This window comes from Nesoenas mayeri, assembly GCF_963082525.1.
Source record: "Nesoenas mayeri genome assembly, chromosome: 2".
Taxonomy (NCBI): Eukaryota; Metazoa; Chordata; class Aves; order Columbiformes; family Columbidae; genus Nesoenas; species Nesoenas mayeri.
Window position 1 is genome coordinate 21,308,806 of NC_137543.1, and position 19,195 is coordinate 21,328,000.

The following is a 19,195-nucleotide window of genomic DNA, read 5'->3' on the forward strand; positions in this document are numbered from 1 at the left end:
CCTAAGTCTTATTACCCAAAGTATTTGCTATAGGACCAATTTTGTCTGTAACGAAATTAATGTAAACACCTGTTATCTTTGTTGAGAGTGAGAATTAGGACAATTTAAAGCACTCTTGTTCTGTATTTAAAGCCCAGTTAACCATCAGAGTTGCTAATAACAGTTTTTGAAGTGTTTATTATTTTTGCTACTGGATCATGTGTGCCTGTTTACCTGCACTTACAAATAAAAAAGAACACATTCAGTTCCAAAGTACACAGGGATGGGGTTGCTGACAGTCGGCGGCACTGCAAACTCTCATGCTAAACTCCAACTGGCTGCTTAGCTGAAATACCATCCTTTTATGTAGTTGATTCTGCATTGTTTCCTTGGCTGATACAGGAACTAAGTAAATACAACTGTTTATGTGACTATTCAGATCATGGTTTTGCTTTCAAATTTGTAGAAAAATGCATCCATAGGTCACTTTTACAATATGATTTTTTTTATGAAAACAGTGTATAAGAGACTGAACAACTGCAAGTGAAGGGTACTAATTGTATATTAGTTCAGATTTTAATAAAACATGCTATTGAATAGTATTTCTATATTGAATTAGTGGAGCAAACTGCTGTTTTGTTTAAATCGACATTATTGCTTTTCATATAAGACCACTGAATATGTAAAGAATCATACCAGAGGTGCTACGGAGCAGATTGTTCCACTGATTTTGACATCTGGCAGGAGTGTGTCTTAGTCTTGGTTGTGTTAGAGACGCATCAGCAAGGACTCCCTCAAAGCCGAGGCTTCCTTGGTACTTATGTGAATGCTGCCGCCACTGAAGAAGGAGCAATGTTAACCTGTTCCTAAGAACATCTTTACAGTTTGTGTGCTCTAAATCCTGCTTGAAAAACAAAGTAAAACAAATTTAAAGAAATTACTGCCAAACATCTCCAATGATCTGGAATTTTATTCCATCCATATACATGCATAGTAACAACATTTGTTGAGAAATTATTTCTATCAGAAGTAGAACATTATCTTTGTGATCACCAGTTGCAGTATTGCTACTCTTATATTTAAATATATCTTATATATGAATTAGATTCATAATTGCAGCATTGAGTTTAGGGTTTTGTTTTAGACTGTGCCTTTCAAAAGATAAAACTGATTGATATGACCTCATTACTTACAATACTGCTTCCAGTAATTTTGTTCATTCTTTATAAAGTATTGCATTTAACAGCAAAGGTTTAAAAATTGAGACAGAGATGCATCAGCGAAAGAAAATACAAGTACTATACAAGAAAAAAATTGCCATCTTCATTTAACGTACGTTTCAGATTAAGAAAGTGGACAGAAACATACTGCTACATACAAATGCAAAGCCTAATGACTAAGGTACTGTATCTGCTAAAATATAAAGTGCAAACTGAGCCCAATTGTTCAAAAAAATTGAAATTTTAAGGCGAACTTTACAGCATAGTTGAAACTTCTTTGCAAGTTATATTTTAGCATATACATATATCTGCAACAGCATATAAGAAAAAAAAATCAGGATACACAAGTGCTTTTGAAGCTATTTCTAAAATGCTTTTCTGTATTGTTTGTGACTATTTTCTTTAAAATCTACTATACAGTGCAAACCATATGTGCTACACAATAACTATACAATAACATTACAAATGACTTTAATATAAAGTTTTTAAATAAAAAATAACATAACTACAGCTATGAATACTGCTGGTAAAATAAATTAATATTTTTGAAAATGGCACCAATAATACACTTTACTAATGGACTGTAATGAAATTACACCTTTAAGTCTTCAACTCAGCAATAGCGAAACCTCCTGATTGTCCAGATGTAATTCAAACAGCTTTCCTTAGACTGTATGGAACAATATGCTAAACACAGGTACCAAAGGTGACCGATTGTTTCATTTGACATGTTCTGCTGCATGTGACGAGCAATAAAACTTCTTATGAGTTATAAAGTTTGAAAGATTGTTGAACTGGATGTCACACAGTCGGCAATATTTTCCGCTGGTCGGGGCCTGGGTAGAACCATTCATGCCTTTCGCTATACTAGACAACTGTTCCTCTGCTGTGGGAATTGCTGGAGAGACATTTTCATTTGCAGTTAGGGGATTCTCAGAGATCCAGGAAGGCGATTTGTGCCCATCTTCATGCGGAGGGTTCTGGGAAATGTTCTCTTGTTGTGGGTTTGCGGCAGCTCTTTCCTCCTGTTTCAGTCCCCCATTAACTATTACCATGCCTCGGTTTTTTGGCAATAGCGGAAGAGACTCTTTCTTCTGCACAGCACATCCATTGGAAGGCACCTGGCCTTTAGGAGATTCACTTTCTGTATTTGTGCTTTGATCTAAATCAGTATTATGAATGACAAGAGAACCAGAAATGTAATCACTTGGCTTTATTCCGTAATATGGAGAAAGCTGATCTGCTCCTTTAGCTTTCTTTATTGCTCCAGGGTAAAGGCATTGTGGAAGAAACAAATGTTTGTTTTCTTCTTTTGTAGCAATAAGCTGGGCTGCTTCACTAAAGACTTTTAGTCCTTGAAGTGTTGCTAAGTGTGTGGAAAATAAGTTTCCATTAGGAGAGGACTGTTTCGAGTTTCCGTTTTTCTCACATTTGATTATGCTTCTTTCGTAACTGACATCTGGGCTGTTTCTTTCACTGTCTGGGTTCTGAAACACCTTACTGTCGAGTTGTCCCAGGTCGTTACGCTGATGGGCAGTGACAGGGCAAAAATTCTGCTTGTGAGCCAGGTAGTTCTCTACCTTGTTAAAACTGATCTTGCACACTGTGCACTCGTGGTAGTCCAGCAGCCTTTTGGGAGAAGCTGACGTCCTCTCTGATGGGGGTAAGCACTTTTTGCTGAGATCTATTGGCACATCCATCTCCAAGCAAGACACAGAGGAGTGGGGAGTATCACACTTTGAAACTGGAACACACTTGTTAATAGACAGCGATGTTTCCAGATGCTTTGAGACTATTCCTGGAAAGATATCACATCGTGGATGGTAGCATTCTCCAAGGCCCTCTGTTGACTCTTGAGTAGATGTACAAGGATTGCCAAGATTACCCACTTCTAGAAATCGTGGCTGAACTAGTGGTGGCCTTTGCTCTTGCTCTGGTAGGCACATCTCATACATCTTCCTTCGCTTCCGCGTACGCATTGTTCTCTGCATAGCAGGCACTTTATTGGAAGCGGACCTCTTCAGCGGGGGATCGTGGCGAGTGGCACAGTAATACTGCTTGTGGACCATGTACGTTTCGTGTCTGCTGAAGGTAATATTACAAGCTTCACATGTGGTCTTGTTGGGATCACTCTCTCCTTCTACTAAAGGAGCATTGGGATTCTTCACATCAGAAGGTTTTCCATTCATCTTCTCATCGCCATTGCTTGCAGTTGACAACTTCTTAGACTGTGTTGTAAAGTCTTTTTCATGACTTTTATTGTTTGGCCCGATCAAATCTAAAACACTGGAAGAGTTTATGCAAGATGTCTGGAGAAGCTGATTCTCCGGATCTGATGTGTGAGGAGCTGCATTCAGAATGTTTATAGAGCTTTGACCGTTACTGGGACTTACAGCTTCTGGCATTTTTTCTGGGACACTGGAAAAATCTGGTGACTTTGCCATCTGCTGCCATCGGCTGCTGCAGTAATGCTTTTTGTGTACCAAGTAGTTGTCCAAATTATTGAATGTTATGTTACACTCAAAACATGTAGCCCCTTTGGGCATCAAAGGACTATAAATTACAGGAGGATAATTGCTACTTCCATGCCTCAGTCTTCGATGGACCAGTTCAGACATTTTGGCTAATATCTCTGAAGCCTGAGGAACCACAGTGATGTCCTGGGGAAAAGCAAACTGGGAAAGGAAAGGTCCCATTGGGAAAGAAGGACCAATATTAGGCTGAACTGGCGATGAAGCAAGTCTTGGACTGGATGGTTCAGATTTTATTTTAGTGTATGAAAAACTCTGCTTATTTGTCGCAGGCTGTGTTTCTGGCCTCTGGGCTGGAAGGAAAAGCGGAGCCTTTTTTTCACATTTATCAAGCTCTGTATCAGAACTTGCATCTTTAGTCTGCATGGTCTTTTGGCTCTGGGGAACATCATTTCTGCTCAACAGGTCTGTTGCTGGCTGTAAACCTTCTTCATTTCTACTTGGAGAGTGTTCAATGTCACCATCTCTCTGAATCTTGTTGCCAGAGACATGTAACTCTTGGTGCTGCAGTAGCTCCCTCTGAGTTTGGAAGCCAAAATGGCAGTGATTGCATCTAAAGGCAGCTTGAGTAAGATGCGAGAACAGGTGCTGATGAAAGTTAATCACTGAGTCTGCAGTGTAAGTACAAACTGTGCATTTCAGACTAGCACCAGGTGGGAGAAATTCTTCCATTTTCACTCCTACAGAAAAGACAAGTAAAATACAAAAGGAAGTGACCACTGTGCCCTTCATGAATCATACTGGAAAATCAGTGGCACAAAGAGGTAGAAACACAGTAAGAACAACTCATTAGTCACTCTGAAAATACTTGAATTGGTTCAGAATTTCTTTCTTTGAACTGCTAGAGGACATTCCCGCCTCTGCTCTGGACAGCCTTAGTATCTGCATGTGATCGGCAGATGAAGGGAAAGTAAGAACAAGGGAAAGGATAAAAACATACTGGACTTACTCTAAACAAAAATACCTTAAAAATTACAATTTTAACCAAAGGAGGCATAATGTTCCCCATACACGATCACTGGAAATTTTGAATGCACAGAAAGCACATCAAGGTCAAGAGGATCAAGGTTATTATATGGCTTGAGGTACAGCTCTGAAAGCCATAGACAGAAGTAGCACTTTGAGCATCATTGATGCTCACCTCCTGGTTTATGAGTTGGCTATAGTGTGGTAAAACGATACAGAATTCTCCTTATCAGAAAGGACTGATGAGTTGTGTTCCTTGTGAAGGAGGAGGAGTAAGACATGGCTTCAGCAACATTTAAGCTTCCACATATAATGGCCATAGGCAGTTACTGCTGTAATAAAACAGCTTTTCCTCATGAATTCATTACAGCTTCCCCTACCAAGAACAGCACATTCAAAGCCATTTTGAAATCATTATTGACACAAACAAACTGTTTCACGGTATTTAGAAACTGAAAATGTTTTAAAAAAGGATGAGACCAAATCTCTCTCCTACAACAACACAGATTCTGATTATTTGTTAGACAATAAAAACTGAAACTGGTAGGGATGGAATCTAAAGTGTTCAGTCTGCACACACACACATATATACCATGCCTTGGTCAAGTAAACTAGGTTTGTGGTAGTTGAGCCACATAAAGATGTAAGAATACTGTGGCTCAGTCTATGGGAAGTCATTCTGTTGGACCTGGAGGCCCTCATTTCTGCTCTGGTGTCAGTGTCTCCCACTGTTGTGAGTGACACTTAGAATCTGAACTACTGTGGGCCTCCGTGGCCAGAAGGAAGCCAGAGATACACAGAACTTTAATTAGTGCTTGTTCCCTGTCAGGCACTTTGTCACCAGGAAGCTTTAGCTCCTTTAATGCCATGAGATGGTGTTTCATATGTTTCCACTTCACATGATTTAGTCGTGGTGGAGTGTCGCTATGGACTTTGCATTTCAGTCAGGGGTCCATGCTCCAGTGGTGTGGGTCTGCTACAGCCCCCAGCGGGACTGTCACAGATGCTGAAGCAGACACAGCAGTAGCTTACAGGGTATTTGGAAGAGGAATTTTAAGTTTTTACTGCAGATGCTGTTATAACTTGTGATAATTTGTACAGAAAAATAAAGATTGATAGAATCTGAAAGAGAGCAAGAATGATTGAACTGACTGCTTTATGACTAAAAAGGAGGGGAAGGCCTGACATTCACCCTCTGATCAAGAAATATCTAAAGATTCTTACTGGAAATCTGGCAGGATCTCAGAACTGTGTCTTTCAAGGAACACAGATGCTTATCTGTAGATTGCAAGAAGACATGGTCACTCACAGCTTATGGCTGAAAATCCTCTCTTTCACCCAAGCCAGCGGCATGCCACTAAATGCAAAGAGCTGAAGCAACCCTTTCACAAAATGGCTAAGATTTCAGAATTTTCCTCTGTTTGGGGAGAAATTAATTTGTTATCATCCAAGAGTACCTGGTTTTAATTACTAGGCTGCAAGACATGCTGGGCTGCATTCATGTGCTCTTGTTGAAGCTGTTGCTACTGTTCCTCTGGTTCACTGAACAGTGAAATATTAGCTCGGTAAGAGACAAAAAATGGCAACAGCCTGATATTCAAAGTTAAGATCAGGAAGCACAAAAAGCTTTGATCTTTAAATGAATGGCGAAATGTTGTCTACATAAAGAGGCTTCTCACTCGGCACTCTTCTAGTTTTTATGAAACAAATGTCCTGGGAAAAGAACACAAAGTTCTGGACCCCAGTCCTTAAAGCCTCCTGCCTAAGAAGCCTACTCTAGGATCCCAAGATTTCTCTCTGAAGGACTTGCTCTCTGGTGATGTGTATTTCTCCGCTGCAAATCAAAACAGAGTAGATAGAGATTGTAGTCTAGCAGAATCCCTAGTGGTGGATGGTGGTGGTGGATGGAATCCTGAAGTAAATGAATCTCTCAGAGATGAAGCAGCAGCAGTCCGTGTCTGGATTCCTGAGCATACCTTCACCAGTAAAGAAATGCTGTCTATATGCATGAATACACACCTTAAGAGAGAGACAGCATTCAGATGAGAGTTAGTAGATAAATGACACTCGTTACCTGGGAGAGGTGCTTGGTGTAGGACACAGGTCAGAAACCGGTGGCATTTTGGTAGCATCTACACCCAGTGCTTGCATATATTTGGAGACATTGATCCGCTGAATGTCTGTAGTGAATAATTCCTCAAATAGCTAAATCTAGAAGATGATAGAGGAAAATATATGGTACTTACCGCTGTGAGAATTTAGGTGCATTTCCATAGCTCTTGCATTAGAAAAGCTTTTGGTGCACTGTGGAAAGGGGCAGACACTTGATATCTGCTGAGCACCATCTTCATTCTCCTCTGGTAGCTGAGGCCCCTCTCTTTGCCTCCCGCTGCAGTAGTACATGAGATGGGCCTGCAGGTTCCGCTCACTTCGATACCAAATGCCACAGGATTTGCAAGGGAATATGTCCTCTACAAGCAAACATAACCAGGTGCAGGTTAGCCACAGTGCGCTCAGTGCCAGCCAATTAACTCAGCTGGTTAATTCCCCTCACTTCCCCATTACATGCATGCTTATTTAATAAAATATTGAAAACAGAGCCATGGGTATATTAAAATGTCACTTGCAGGTGAGAGACTGAATGTGGGAGACAGTTGTTCCTTGCAAAATGAGACTTAAAAATAGTTAAAAGGACAGCTTGAAGTTTTTGGCATGTAATTATTAAAAATCTGAAATTAAATTGATTGATTGTTGCGAATAAGCAGTAGTAATTCAAGAATTAAGCTGCATTTCCAACACATCACTACTCAATAGGTGACATCTTCAACAGTACTTTGTTTTTCTGTGTGCATAAGTCTTTCCAGCATTGGGTCTTGGAATTTTTGAGTGCTAATTGCAGATCATTATGATAAATGCATATTTTCAGAATACTTATGCAGTTATTACTGCAAAATCCTGTTACCCTGATATCCAGGAGGTCAGACTAGATTACATTTCCTTAAGATCCTACAGTGTTGAATGTAATATTACACTAAGCAGCACGTTTATTTCATGTGTTCCTATTGTGATTAACATTAGAAATTAAAATTTCTTATGTTCTTTTGTCCTCTTGTTTCTGGTAAATTGTTACTGTTCCACTTTTCACTATGCAAAAGGAATATTTTCTATTTATAATGCAGTTTTTCATTGTCTTCTATCCCAAAGCATCAGCATCCTTTGAGGGGAAGAGAATGCAGAGGTTGCACGGAGTGCTTCCCAGCAGCAGAGGGAGTAGATATTTTGATCATGTACTGAAGGCTACATGCTTTAGTCAGGTGAAGAGTAAAAATGAATACTTGTGTATATTTGGTTGTTAATATTCTGTCAGAAGTATACCTACACAGTACGTGTTGTGCATCTGCCTTAGAAGGACAAAAGAGCCCTTTGATCTTTCTGAGGGCTGAACTTGTCATCCTATCAGTAAGAACAAAGAAGAAATCCCAGACCTTTAGGGTACATCTACACCAGTAAATTCAAAGCAACAGGGTCCAGACTAGAGCAGCGGAACTTCTTGTTTTATTGTTAAATCACAAGAACGGTCCCTTCCACTTTTGGTTTAAGTCAATTAGCACCTTCCCCATTCCTGCATACAGTTCAGGAGTTACCATGGGCCTAGGGTCATTCCCTGAGACTGGTTTGGACACTTCTCCTGTTTCTGAGACTAAGAGAGGATAAAATTATGAGTGCAGCCAGACTGTGCGAGCTGACCTCAGGACTGCAATTGCAGTCAACATCTAAACACATCTTGGTCAACATCAAAACTCCCACAGACTTCAGAATGCAAAAAATTGCTAGTGATTGCAATTAACTTAGTCTTGAATAATGGCTGGCTGAAAATATGGCATGTGTGGCTGATGATGTAATTCATTATAATTCATGACAATTTAATTTCAAATATCAATGTGTATAAGACAACAGCCCTGTTCCAATTCCTTTGGGTGAACAAAGCTGAAGACTCCAACCCATTGAAATGGACGAGTTTTTTATTTGTTAAATATGCAGCCAACATTTACATTGCTTAGTTTGCTTCTCTGACTGCATTGCTAATGTTTGTCTACTTTTCTGCTCATGAATTTGCATAAAATATGTTTACCACTACCAGTTTCTATTTTTCCCTTTGCCACTGAATAATTGTGCATGAATGTAAGACACAAACATTTAACAGAGCAGTTAGTATTCCAGTATATACCACTATTAAAACATTACTGACACAGCTTGTATCATTTGAAATGTCCATCACATGTGAAAACTGACATTTCAGCATTTGTTTTTGGCTTCAAATGGTTTAAAAAAGTTGAACCATTGAAGTTTCCACATAAGTGAAAGTCCAAAAGTGGTAATAGGAAATTCTGATATGGGCAACATGTCCTATTTGAATTCAACTGAATTCCATCACTGAATTGAACTTTCTGATTATCTTAATGAATGTGACTTCCAGCCATCTTTATTTCCTATGGGCTAGATGGCCTGGACAGTCTATAGCTCCAGTTATACATGGTGCATATTGTGACTCCCATTACGTGCCTTGCAGATGAAATGCAGTTGGGGAGTTTTGCATGGTGAGAGGACAGAATTCCAGGGAGAACAATGTATAGGCATGGGCTCTGGAACTATTACTTTCCTAAAGCGATGCAAAATAGATAAAGGCTACTTGAAGTTGATGTTTTAATTTTTTAATAGCAAAATATTTCATTTCTTTTCGGTGGATAGTTTCCAAATATTTCAATGAATCAACTGAGGAAATGAAACATTCAAGTTCAAGCTGAAGGAGGCAAAGCTGATACTCAGATTTTGTTTTTTGCATAGAAAATGTTAGGAAGCATTAAAAAAACAAAAGATCAGACAAAAAACCACCCTTCAACACTTAGTTTCCTTTTTTTTTCAGGAACCTAGTAAAAGAATGGTTAAGAGATATCACATTACAAATCTAGAGGTGCTTTCAGCATATTACTAGACTCATCTCTGGCTCAAGACTTTACTGAAGAAACTAAATTTCACCAGCTCAACAACGAAACACGGGGAACAGTCTTATGTGGTCAGAGGCAAAGTCAGAACTGGGGGGGAAAGTTCTGGACAGTAAGACTTGCTACTTTAGCAGCCTCCTGGAGTTAAGAGCACAGAGCTTGCTCCAAGTTGCTGCTAAGCCTGTATAGCAAGAGCTGATGCACCGAAAACTTTTAACACCTCTTAGCAGCAGAAGTAGCTATGATCAGCATGGCTTAGATGACTTGGGTATTTTAAGGTTTATCTTTTAAAACAGGATAACAATAAATGTGTAGCTTTCAAGATTACTTATGTAGAAAATAAGCAACTACCCCCCACCCAAAAAAGAAAGGAAAACACAGAATGAAATGTGTTACTGCAGATATTTTAACTAGTCCTGTCTGAAGAGCTTGAAGATGGTGTGACTGTTCAAGACAGTTTTATTTGGCCTGAGCCTGAGTAGCAGATCATGTCCTTGCAGGGGCATTCACACCTGAAATACTGTGTTCAGTAGTTCACTACAACTCATTACAATACTAGAAACCACAGGAACTATGGGGAAGTCCTCCAGCATTGGGTCTAAAAGGACAGTCTTACAAAGTGCCAAGAGCTAAGGATGTGCAATACTGAGGACCACTGTAACAGATAAGACATTTGAAAAGTATTTAGAGAGGATGATGAGGAACTAGGGCTGTATAAAGGTAAAAAGCAGTAACACAAAAAAGTTAAGGAAATGAAATTTAATTCAAGCTGAATTGTCTCAGATCAGGAACTGACTTACCATGTACTCATGGCTCTCCTTTCTAAGGACAGAACTAAACTACATGCTCTGTTTTGTCCATGATAGACTCTGCTGATGTCCAGAGGATGTAAAAGTCTTCTTGGGTAGCCACATTGAATGGAGATAAATCAGAGCTGCTATAAAGCATGACTTCAGCTGGATTTTGAAACTAGCAATGAAGAGACATTTCTTTCTGTCCACCGAGTATCATGAATTATTACTAGAAGCTGCAGTGGTGAGCAACAAGCTTACTTCAGCAGCAGAATCTGGACTTTGTGAGCTAACAGGCTCATCCTACCTAGTAATATTGTTTTCACAGTTTCTGATCCTATTGCCTCTGGGAGCAGACCACAGAACCTCCACTGAGGGCAGGTCAGATAATCTGGGTGAGGCTCTTGCAGAGCCCAGCTACCAGACTGCTCTTCTTCCTGCCTTAATGTCTGCAAATTCATCTGAGATGATGGGGGAATAAAAGCAGGCTTCGAGCTGTGGGGTTTAAGTCATGTAGTTTCTGTGGTCTTGAATCCACTGTTGCTGTATTAGCTGTTCATATGTGCCTTAAAGTACTTCTGTTAAAAAAAAAATAAAAATGCTAGAGAATGGTATTCATCACTTACTGTTCACAATAGCTGTAGGCAAAATAGATGCCATGGCAGCCTGTTGAGGGAGCAGCTGTATGGAGTCCAGCAGGCGTGCAGGATACATCCCTTCGGTCAGAGTCATCTGACTGGCAGCCTGCAGCCGTGAGTCACAATCCACAACAAAGGCAATCAGCTCCTCACCCTCCGAGATGGCCTTGGTCGTAGTACACCACAGCTGCCCTCCTACCGGAAACATAAAAGCAGGAAGATTTAATTGATGCTATCAGATTCCAGAACTTAAAATATCAGTGCCATATCTTCACACTCTTCTTTAAAAATTGCGATGGCTTCTTCAAGGTAAAGAGGCGAATCATTTTCACTTTTACTGCTCTTCTTTATACCAACACAGGAATTTTCAATGTATAAGGTTAACAATTTGAGGACACTTTTCCTAACTATTTTCAGCCTGAACAATCATTTTAATTTTTCATTTTGTCTCCTAAAAGGCCAGCATTATGAAAACCAAGATATAGGTGAAAATATTTTATATGGCATTTTTCTCACCATTACTTTTCACCACACTTCCTATGTATTTTTTCAGAACTCCAAGTTTGTTCAATTTTGAATACCAAATCACAGCACAATAAAACCGAACAGTTGCAAGAAAGAAATCAGATTTCCTCTTAAGGGTGTTCTTCCCCTCCCTTACGTTTGCCACCCTCTTTCTCTAAAAAATCTTCCCTTATGTAATATTCTTCGTAACATGACTGCTTTATCTCTGCTTACACTGACTGAACTTCCTGAAAAGAAGATATGCCAAAGATCTGTTTCATAAAGGCTTATTCAAATAAAGGTTTGTTTGAAAGGGGGGGGAGGTGGAAGAACTTTCATCAAACGGTAAGATACACTATAGCTCTGTGCTGCAAATGTCACGTGTAGTGCATTAAAAAGAAAATTAACTATGCGAGTACATCTACTAATGTATTTGAATGCGATAGTGAATGTTCATTTATTTAACATGTTTAGACAGGCAAAGCACTTATATTGTGTTATCTACACTCTCAGGCCTAGATACATATCCAATACAGTTATGCCTGAAATAATGTTGCATACTTTATATGTTATAAAGCTTTTTTTTTCCTCAGGTTTTGTATATATAGAAAAAGCTATATGTTGTATTCATTAGGCAAGCAAAAACTGTACTCATTTTGATAAGTAATATTGCTGTGTTTATCTTTCGGCATAACTGCTTTTTCAACTGCACTTCATTTTTTTCCCCTCAAAGAGATTATAGTTTTAAAACAACTTGTTGCAAAAATCTGGTAGAGGAGATAACAACAGTGTATGATATGCCACAGCTAAATGGAAGAATTAGGACATTGTTTTAGAGAAATCTTGGACAATTAATTAAATCAGTCTATTAGCTTTCAAAGATGAGCAAACAAAACAGCATCAGTGACAATGTGTTTCAGTGGAAAAATAAAGCTAAGCTTCCAGACCTCAAAGTGGTGTAAAAGTTTCAAAGCAGAAAAGTGCCTTTGTATTCACCCTTCACTAATACAGTGGTTGAAGGTGGCTCCAAAGTTTACAAACAATTTACTGTGGTGGGACCAAAGCACAGCAAGGTTTACTACCCTCCAAAATTACAGCATGAAATGGTGCAAATCTGAGTAATTTCCTCTGAAGAGTAAGAAGATGAAATGTGAAGATAGTGCCACAAATGTCTACAAATGCAGAATCCTAATAGCCAAGCAGGAATTCAAACATTTGAAAAGTACAGTCTGACTTATTGCCTGATGTAAGTCAGGAGTAAACATACAGAAGCCTTCAGAGTTCAACTGGTATAAAACCTGCCCAAAAGAAACAGGCTACATTCCTAAAGCATACTTAATTAGTCTCATAGATAAAAATACATGGCACACATGCCTGAGAGCCTGACACCAGGTACTCTTACTGGAAACACCACAGTTCATTTTCTGGGAGGAACAGGGTTTCCATTATTAACATGCACTTCTATTTGATTTATACACAGGAAGTGTATTAACCAGCATGTTTTGCTATATTTTAATATAGGAGCTCTTCCTAGACTGTATTATTCACTGGATTTCGTAGTAAAATAAAAAATGAAACACTGCAGAAGAACAAAACGACTTTATCCTAGCAAACATCTTGACATGCTGTACCCTTGGTGCAGGGGGAAGTGTAGTTGATTACTGGGTCTCCAGCTGCAATCAGTCTGGATCAGCTCAAGGGCTGACTCAGTCTGCTGGTGCGAGAGCTCCTCGGGGTGTTGACTCGCGTTCAGCGCAGACCGAGCTGGGACAACTGAAGCAGGCAGTGACCTGGGCTGCCTTCTCCACCCCGCTCCCGAAGCCGCTCGCACCTACGGCCGGCACAGCCCAGCAGGATGGGTGACAGCTTTGGGAGGAAACAAGCCCTAGCTTGGCTTACTAAAGGAAATGAGAAATACAGAAGTTTAATCCATTCCTGCATTGAAATACAAACTTTCAGCCCACCAGGATTCAGATCCAAGAATCACACTATTTTTTTTTTTTGTTTCCTTTCATCCCACTCTATAGAAGATGAGACATTTAAGTGACTGTGACATATATGCCCATGTTTTTATCAGTAGACGACATCATGTTAAATCCCCAGATGGTTCCTCCAGCTACTGGGAATGCAGCTATCCCACCTCTGCAACACTGTTCACCCACAGGGATGGGACAGAGCCCAGTTCCCTCTCGTCTCTTTCTGTGCTTGCACAGGGTAAGGAAATAGCTGCTGTTTTGAAAGATTCAAACAACTTTACTTCCCTGAATGCAGTGAATACAAACATGCTGGCCTTCATGCACAGCAGGACAACAGTGGAAGAGAAGTCTTCTTCAGCCTTCTACTGCACAGCCAGGAAAACAGAGTGAAGAGAACCTGGCAGAAGCTTTCAAATCTGATAGAAAGTTCCAACCATAACCATCATAGGAATTATCATGCTGTCTAGACACTCTTGTCAGGGATCAGGGCTTCTTTACAGATGGTGTTACAAAATAGGAAAAAAATTCTTCCTTCCCACAAACATTTCTACAACCTAAGACACAACTGACAGCAATTTCTCAAGACCACAACAGCTTTTCATAAAGCAAAGGGCAGCGTTAATGACAGATTTTCAAAAGGATAATAAGAATGTCTCTAAATAGTCTTTGCTAAGTACAGGTGGTAATGGAGAAGGAAATATGAAGATATTTGCTTGAAATATTTGCAAAGACATGAAGATTTCATAATGAAACATGAAGGCCTGTCTTTTATATGAGATGAAGTTCTCAATAAGCTGGCTAGAAATTTTTTAACCAACTGTTCCTTTTGTCAGGAAAAGCTTATAAGGGTGAAATGGTTCTAACAAAGCTTAAGCAGGCCAAGTTTCTCAGTCCTAAGAGAGACTCAGTCATTAGAAGAAGAGAATGATAGAATAATTTTGGTTGGAAGAGACCCTCAGGATCATCGAGTCCAACCATAACCTAACCTAACTCTAGCACTAAACCATGTCCCTAAGAACCTCGTCTAAACACCTTTTCAACACCTCCAGGGATGGTGACTCCACCACTTCCCTGGGCAGCCTGTTCCAATGCCTGACAACCTTTCTGTGAAGATTTTTTTTCCTAGTATCCAATCTAAACCTCCCCTGGCACAACTTGAGGCCATTTCCTCTTGTCCTATCACTTGCTACCTGGGAGAAGAGACCAACAAAAGAGAAAGGAAGAATAAGCTCTAAGAGGGATGAGTGACTGACAGTGCCTCAGAAATGAAGGCAAGCTTACGCTATTTGGTTAGAAGGAAAGGAAATGGTAGACTGAGGATTTTGGCTCTCCTCTCACCTGTGATGAGCAGACTGGTCACCCATTTATATTGAAAAGGGTCTTACTGGTTTTACATGGCAGGATAAGAAAAGTCTTACTCTTGTTCCAGTGCAGAAGGGAAGTCTTGGAAGTACAACATGGCTTTGTGACATTGGAAAGCTGTTTTCTCTAAGAGGCTAGTTCTGACTCTGTGAAATTGAAAATAGGCTTTTTGAGCCTGCAATGTGTTGTTTTATGTCTATGGTTAAACCAGAAATTTATGTGCTATATAATACACACATGTCAAGCAGAAGAGGATAATAAAAATGTCCATAAACACTATGTACTTATTTTAATTCTTTTTCTAGTTCACATTGCAGGGAATTAGAAATGCTGACTTAATCACAGAAAGTTGGGGAAGTTAAAGAATATCATGCTGTGCAAACTAGAGCAAAAAAATTACATTCCAATTGCATTGGCATGAGTTCTTTATCAAACATCAGGCACTGAAGCAGCTGATACCTCCAGAGTTTCTGTCAAATGGAAAGGTTGTTTCACCATTCTCTTCTTTGTCTGCATCTTTCACTGCGAACATTTTTACTGCTTGAGAAAACCCAACACCCTTAAATAAAGAAATAAAACCCAAACCCAACAAACAAAACCCAACAACAAAAAAATACTTTCTATGCAAAGGAAAAAGTAAGGTCCTGATGTCCCTGAAAAACTGTGGACTTACTGTTCTTTGTAATGTTTATGATCAAGATTCTTGTGCAAACAGATCTGGTTCCTAACAGGAAGCTTATAAATCATACTCATAATTGCTGTCAAAACTGCAGTGGAGTGTACTGCGAGTTTCGATAATAAAGAATAGAGTCACAGTTCAAACTTGATTACATTTTGGAAATTCATGCTGCTCTTACAAGAATCAGTGGTCTTAAATATCTTCTTCTCCTGCCAAATTTTTCACTTGCACTTTTTATTATTTATGAAATCAGTGTCTGCACAATGTCATGCAGACCTCTGTTGATAAACTCTAATTAAGATTAAGACAAGCCTTTTGGAAAGGATCCCATCATTAGCAAACATGATAAACACAAAAATACTCCCTTACTTGTCAACCAGGAGCAATTCAGGAACCTAACAGTATTATCTGTTGCTAGGCTACAGAGCTGACAAAGCTTCAATTATATTGTATGGCCATACCTATAGAATACTGTATAAGCAAAATGTATCTAATATAAAAGCATTTAACTCCATCCATGCTATCTGTAATACATGGCTCTTTTCAATACCAAAAATCAGGTTAATAATTACACATCATGCTGGAAAGAATCTTAGCGATGTGTCATGTTTGCACGATTTTTTCTAATTTATCTCTATGATTGATAGACATTTGCTTTGTAAAAATAATAAAATGCAAGCAATGGGATGCTGTAAACCACAAGCACAGCTACATCTGGGCTCATCAAGATATGGAACCCCACTTAGTATAAAAAATCTATAGTAAATTGAACCAATTAAATCGTATTTAGATGCAGTAACATTCTATCTTTGGTATTCAAAATAAGGAGTACTGTGGTGATAGATATATATGCTAATACAAAACTTTATTTTATGTAGGACAGGCATCTAAAATACATGAGAAACTTTTTTTTTTAACCAGTCCTTCTTTTTTCCTCTCTACATTTTCCTTAAACAAAGCATCACCATTTACCATATTTGGAATCAGCAATTGTCTCTGAAGATTTAAGTAAAGTCATGACCCTTCACATGTTCTGATTCTCAGGGAAGACACAGACTCCAGCACAGTGAGCCTTCTGACAGTGGGCTGCCTTTTTTTCCCACTTATTTTTTGCAGACCTTAAGGAGTGATCATTTGGGGTCATTTCAGACTGTGGGTCACATTTAAAAAAAAAATCCCAAATTCCCCAAACTTATGGACAGACCCCCCCTATCAGCTCCGCTGGGAGAAAAGAGCTTCAAAATAGATTGAACCATAAAGCTTGTTGATTCATGCGGTTGCTTTAAGGAAAAGTGACTTAAGAAGACAAGTAGCTAAAAACATTTCCGTTGAGTACAGCTGTTTCATGGAAGGAAGTGTGCCTGCTTTTTCACAGATGAAGAAGCATAACAATATTATAAACACATATTCTGAGGCAATCCTAGTTTTTGTATCTTAAGTATTAGTCAGTTTTCTTTGCTGAATAATTTGAGTCTCTTTTTTTGACCCAGAAATGGCATACATATTTCATAGAAATTTAGGGAATCAACGGCAATTTCCATTTAAACCAATTTTAATTGCCAGTTAATTCAGGAGTACTACTTTAGTGTGGTAAAATTTGTGCTTACTGGATTTGATTGTGTTCTGCAAGAACATAACGGCCCATTTCCTGTCACCCATCTTTTTGCAAGACGGGCCAAAAGACTATCGGAATTTATTTAAACAACAGACTGTTACTCTTAGCGACTTCCAGGCACCGTCAACTGAATGAAACCTTCCTTTCCCAATGAAATCTTCCAATTTGTAAAAAACTATGCTTTTTGGTAATGGTAATGGGGGTTGGAGTTAATTTATTATCTTCCGTCTTTTGTTGCACAGGTTAAGCATTTAAGGAGAATCTGCACATCACAATAGCACAGGATCTTCATATTTGGCTTCCTCCTGCTTCTCACCCATGGGGTTGTGACGACTCAGCACAATGAATGCCATTTCAGTGCAGCACAAGTTACTGGGCAGATCTCTGATTTTTGACATGAACAAAGTACGTATATCTATATGTAGACACATTGTTTAATAAAAAATTATAATTAATTCAAATCCAATACTGTTGAAATTTTTGACAGTAGAGTGGTACAAGGAACAGAACTTATAAATTATGTGTGCCCCTTCTTTGAAAAATGCTTTGGAGGTTTCTTTGTGCATTGGCAAATACAGTAGGAATATGAGGTATTGTGTGGATCCTCCTGCACAGCACCTGATAAAAGAATAAAGAGCTGTGACATATTCTTAAAACAATAGAGGAATTAAAGAGAAACAATGGGCCAGCTGCTTCATTAATACAATCAAAAGAGAGCCCAGCACAGAGGAGTCCAGATAATTAAGCACTACTCTTTTAGACCTTTTTTCTATAATAAAATTGCTAAAAATGTATTAACTACTTCATAGTTGTTAGATAGATCTATGTACTTGTTTATTTAGGTTGATTAATGCCTTTTCAGTATTCTACAACATGCTAACTCATGGTTCATACAAGTTTTTGAATAAAATAATGTAAAAATAAGTGATATGGATCTATGGTATATACGGCAATAAATCAACAGCATTTTGTGAACAGTCTTTCCAGTTGCTAAATAATTATTCGCATTTTTCACATGCGTAGACAAAATATATACTTGGCATAGCATTTTTGCCATTCATGTATTTTAATGCCAGGGTTCCAACCATCTCTCTGTGAAGTGTCTCAAAAATTACCCCTGCAAATTCAGACTTCTCAAACTCTCACAAAAAATAGTTTTAGTGCTACATTAAGATTAATGAGATGATTTCCTAGCATCTTCTATCATTTTTCCATGTTTACTGATCAAAGGAGATTGCCAAAAGTTACTTGACCTTTAATTTTAACTAAACCACTGCATACTGTAAGCCCGCAGTGTAATGACTGCAGAAAATGTAACATCTATTATACTCTATAAAATTAGACCAATACAGTGGACAAACCAGTTCAGTTGCCACATTTACTATTATCTTTTTAGTCTGCATAAAATACAAAGCTTGCTTCATTTTTAACTCAGTGAACAAACTGCAAAATAAAGGAATTGCAATAATGACATTCTTCAGAACAAAAGAACACTCTGCTTAAAGGCACTAGCCAAACCGAAGAAGGAAGCTGTAAAATCCTTGCATTTTGAGATATAAAATGTCTGACCAGAAACAGGGAAGAAAATGCTCCTTCAGAATATATTCAGCTTATTCCTGCACCTGAGTCAAGCCGAGCTTTGGGCCTGACTTCAGCTTAGTAATATGCTGACAGCTGAGTGTGTTTTTATCTGAAGAGATGATTTTATAGTTAAAACTGTTGGGTGTTACACGGTTGATACAAAGACAGATATTAAAGGAACTTGCGAGTCCCAGGGGAGCGGAGTCCCAAACGCAGCACCTCTGTGCCAGTGTGAGGGGCAGGTCTTTCCCTCGCTGCAGCACGACCGCTGCCAACAGCACCATCCCTATTGCAGCAGCTCTCACATTCATTCTGCAAAAAGCTTCATCAGCCGAACCCCAAATGAAGCA

The 19,195-nt window shown here is 38.9% G+C and overlaps 1 protein-coding gene across 2 annotated transcripts in view; it reads right to left on the bottom strand.

Moving 5' to 3' along the window:
* Positions 1-1,918: 1,918 nt before the first annotated feature.
* Positions 1,919-19,195, bottom strand: part of ZFPM2 (zinc finger protein, FOG family member 2) — a gene marked incomplete at both ends in the record, with an annotated part of 310,316 nt that continues 293,039 nt past the window's right edge. For both annotated transcript variants that reach the window (XM_080339349.1, XM_080339348.1), the window contains 3 exons: positions 1,919-4,410; positions 6,943-7,167; positions 11,117-11,323. In XM_080339349.1, coding sequence (XP_080195475.1) covers positions 1,919-4,410; positions 6,943-7,167; positions 11,117-11,323 — 2,924 coding nt within the window. The remainder of the gene's footprint in view (positions 4,411-6,942; positions 7,168-11,116; positions 11,324-19,195) is intronic.